The sequence below is a fragment of the Bombyx mori genome, chromosome 22 (genome assembly GCF_030269925.1).
Source record: "Bombyx mori chromosome 22, ASM3026992v2".
NCBI classification, from domain to species: Eukaryota; Metazoa; Arthropoda; class Insecta; order Lepidoptera; family Bombycidae; genus Bombyx; species Bombyx mori.
The window spans coordinates 9,131,488-9,133,799 of record NC_085128.1 but is presented as its reverse complement, the minus strand read 5'-3'; the positions used below and the strand labels follow the sequence as shown (position 1 = coordinate 9,133,799).

Sequence of the window (2,312 nt, the reverse complement as noted above, 5' to 3'; positions counted from 1 at the left end):
TTCATTAGAAAAATTGGTACCCACCCGCCTGCGGGATTCGAACACCTACGTTGCATCGCTATATACGAATGCATCGGACGTCTTATCCTTTAGTCCAGGACGACTTCAAAAAAGTGATAAGCAGACAGTGATAAATTTAATTTTAGTACTTATAATGTCTTCGCTACAGAGGACCGCTTACAAAAATCTTATAATATAGCAAATATAGTATAATCAGTCAAGTTTTTTGTTTTTTTTTTGTATTAACCTGTATATAAATAGCTGTGAATCTGTTATTGGGATGGCCATTGGAATGTTATCAAAACTTTTATCACCTACATCTTTGTATCTTTTTTTATGTTTCGCTAACTATTGTCTGCATATAACTGCTAGGTAGCTTCAGTCATGTCATTGACGATAACTTGGGAATGGGTTTTAATTCATTGAAACAATCACAGTCTTGTTAAAACTGTACTTTATTTACACTTGCATCCAAATTACACACTACGAGTATAACGGCAATTTGACGTTTAAAACGTATTTATATCACAATTAGCATGGAATTACTGACAGCGCCAGTATTGTTTTCATTTATTCTTATTCATTCGGTGTAAACCTAATCCAAAATACGTCTGTGAGATTTATCGCTTACTTCTTGAGAGGAATGTTCTTGGCGATGTAGGCAAGAGCACGAGCGATCTGCTCAGGCACTGGTGGGGAAGTGGGGATAGCATTACCCTGAAACAAAAGAGCACGGTTACAGGCCAAATTAAGTCTGATAAATACTTGATTATGGAATTACAGCAAGGTAACACTGTTAAGGAACCTTTTTTTTTTTTTTTTTTTCGTCCTACCTATGCTGATAGCCTTGAGAGGCTATTTCAGCTTCGCCCTAACGTACCAGATCGGAAACGCGACCCACTGAGAAGACCCGGCGAGAAACTCAGTGGGCTGTGTCTGAGAGTTAATTTACTCGTCGAGCCCTTCGTCGCAAGCGACGGGTTCGACGAGAACGGTGACCGGATAAGGAACCACGAATCGCTTATTCAACTCGTGTAGTGTTGTTTGCATCAATACTGCTTAGCAAAACTGTAAGCGTTACTTTGCACTTTTTTCTTGTTGCTTAGATGGGTGGACGAGCTCACAGCCCACCTGGTGTTAAGTGGTTACTGGAGCCCATAGACATCTACAACGTGGCTGCCCCACCCTTCAAACCGAAACGCATTACTGCTTCACGGCTTAAATAGGCAGGGTGGTGGTACCTACCCGTGCGTACTCGCAAGAGGTCCTACCACCAGTAATAGCTAAGTTAGTTATAAGAACAGTATCTCTACAAAGAATAATGTTTAAACTTACAGTGGGCTGGTATCCATTCTCGTCGGCGACGTAATTGACGCTGATGGGAACACCTTCAGGAGATGTCCAGGAGAATGAGCCCTGTGCAACGACGGGAACAGCAGGGGGGTTTCCACCAAGGTTACGGGGAACTCCCTGTTCTTGGGCAGCGATACCGTTGTTGGTTTCGTAGCTACAAGCAACAAAATATTAATTCCGGAACGAACTTGATAACGGGTTCTCCGTAAATGTACGAGATTTTTTTTAAACTTACAAGTAGGTGTAGGAACCGTCGGGGTTGATTTCATTTCCGAATTTGACAGTCTCAGCGCCGTAACCCTCAGATACCTTGGGTACTACTCTGACGGGGGCAACAGAGGAGATCGGGATAGGCAGAAACGGAGTAGGAGTGGTCACGGAAACGAACGGCCGGTATGTGCTGTACCGGTATGGGTTCTTCTTGTAGAATTCATTTTCATACCGGACTTGGGCGGCAACCGCTGCCACCATGCAAGCGAATACTACCTGTTCGACAAAAATATTATCAAAATATAAATAACTTAAGGGCGTTTTTTTTAAACTACATTTCAACATTTATTCTCCGAATTTGATAGATCGTGTTTTTTTTTTGTTTTTTTTTTTAAATTTTATAATATAATTTTTACTTACTGCGAATTTCATTTTTGCTATTCAAGTAAGACAAGCTACGTTGGACTAGTTCGAATGCGGCTAAAAAATCCGCTCATGCTTTTATATTGATCTAGGAACCACCCACTTTAAAACGAGAACTGCATTAGCATTTGAATAATTTGACGTGAAACTAGAAATTATGTATAAAGCTTGGAACTATTCAAACTAATAATAATACAGTGTTTTTTATGCCTCTGAAAATTTGCGAATCGTTATATTTGTTTGTTGTAGTCTTAGTTTGGGGCCACGTACCTGGAGCGATTTGTTCATGATTATTTACTTATTTAAAAGTTTTTAAACATTTACAA

General features: G+C 40.1%; 1 protein-coding gene across 4 annotated transcripts; it reads right to left on the bottom strand.

The window, feature by feature from the left end:
- Positions 1-437: 437 nt before the first annotated feature.
- CPR38 (cuticular protein RR-1 motif 38) lies at positions 438-2,107 on the bottom strand. Of its 4 annotated transcripts, none has more exons than XR_009976031.1 (4): positions 1,984-2,107; positions 1,589-1,839; positions 1,000-1,507; positions 438-793 (listed from the first exon to the last, which is right to left on the bottom strand). XR_009976031.1 is itself a non-coding variant. In NM_001043363.1 (4 exons), the coding sequence occupies exons 1-4, from the start codon at positions 1,993-1,995 to the stop codon at positions 628-630; spliced, it is 525 nt and encodes a 174-aa protein (NP_001036828.1). In that variant the 5' UTR covers positions 1,996-2,039; the 3' UTR covers positions 442-627. The 4 variants fall into 4 exon arrangements, 2 of the variants coding, with proteins under 2 accessions (XP_062530812.1, NP_001036828.1); XR_009976030.1 differs by having other exon boundaries at positions 438-805; positions 1,012-1,507; NM_001043363.1 differs by having other exon boundaries at positions 442-717; positions 1,336-1,507; positions 1,984-2,039.
- Between the last annotated feature and the right edge of the window lie 205 nt (positions 2,108-2,312).

What these genes read in the sequence shown, in the direction of transcription:
- CPR38 (XM_062674828.1), bottom strand. An exon ending in GACGGTTCCTACACCTACTT is followed by an intron (nt 1,508 to 1,588) that starts GTAAGTTTAAAA and finishes TGTTGCTTGTAG; the next exon opens with CTACGAAACCAACAACGGTA.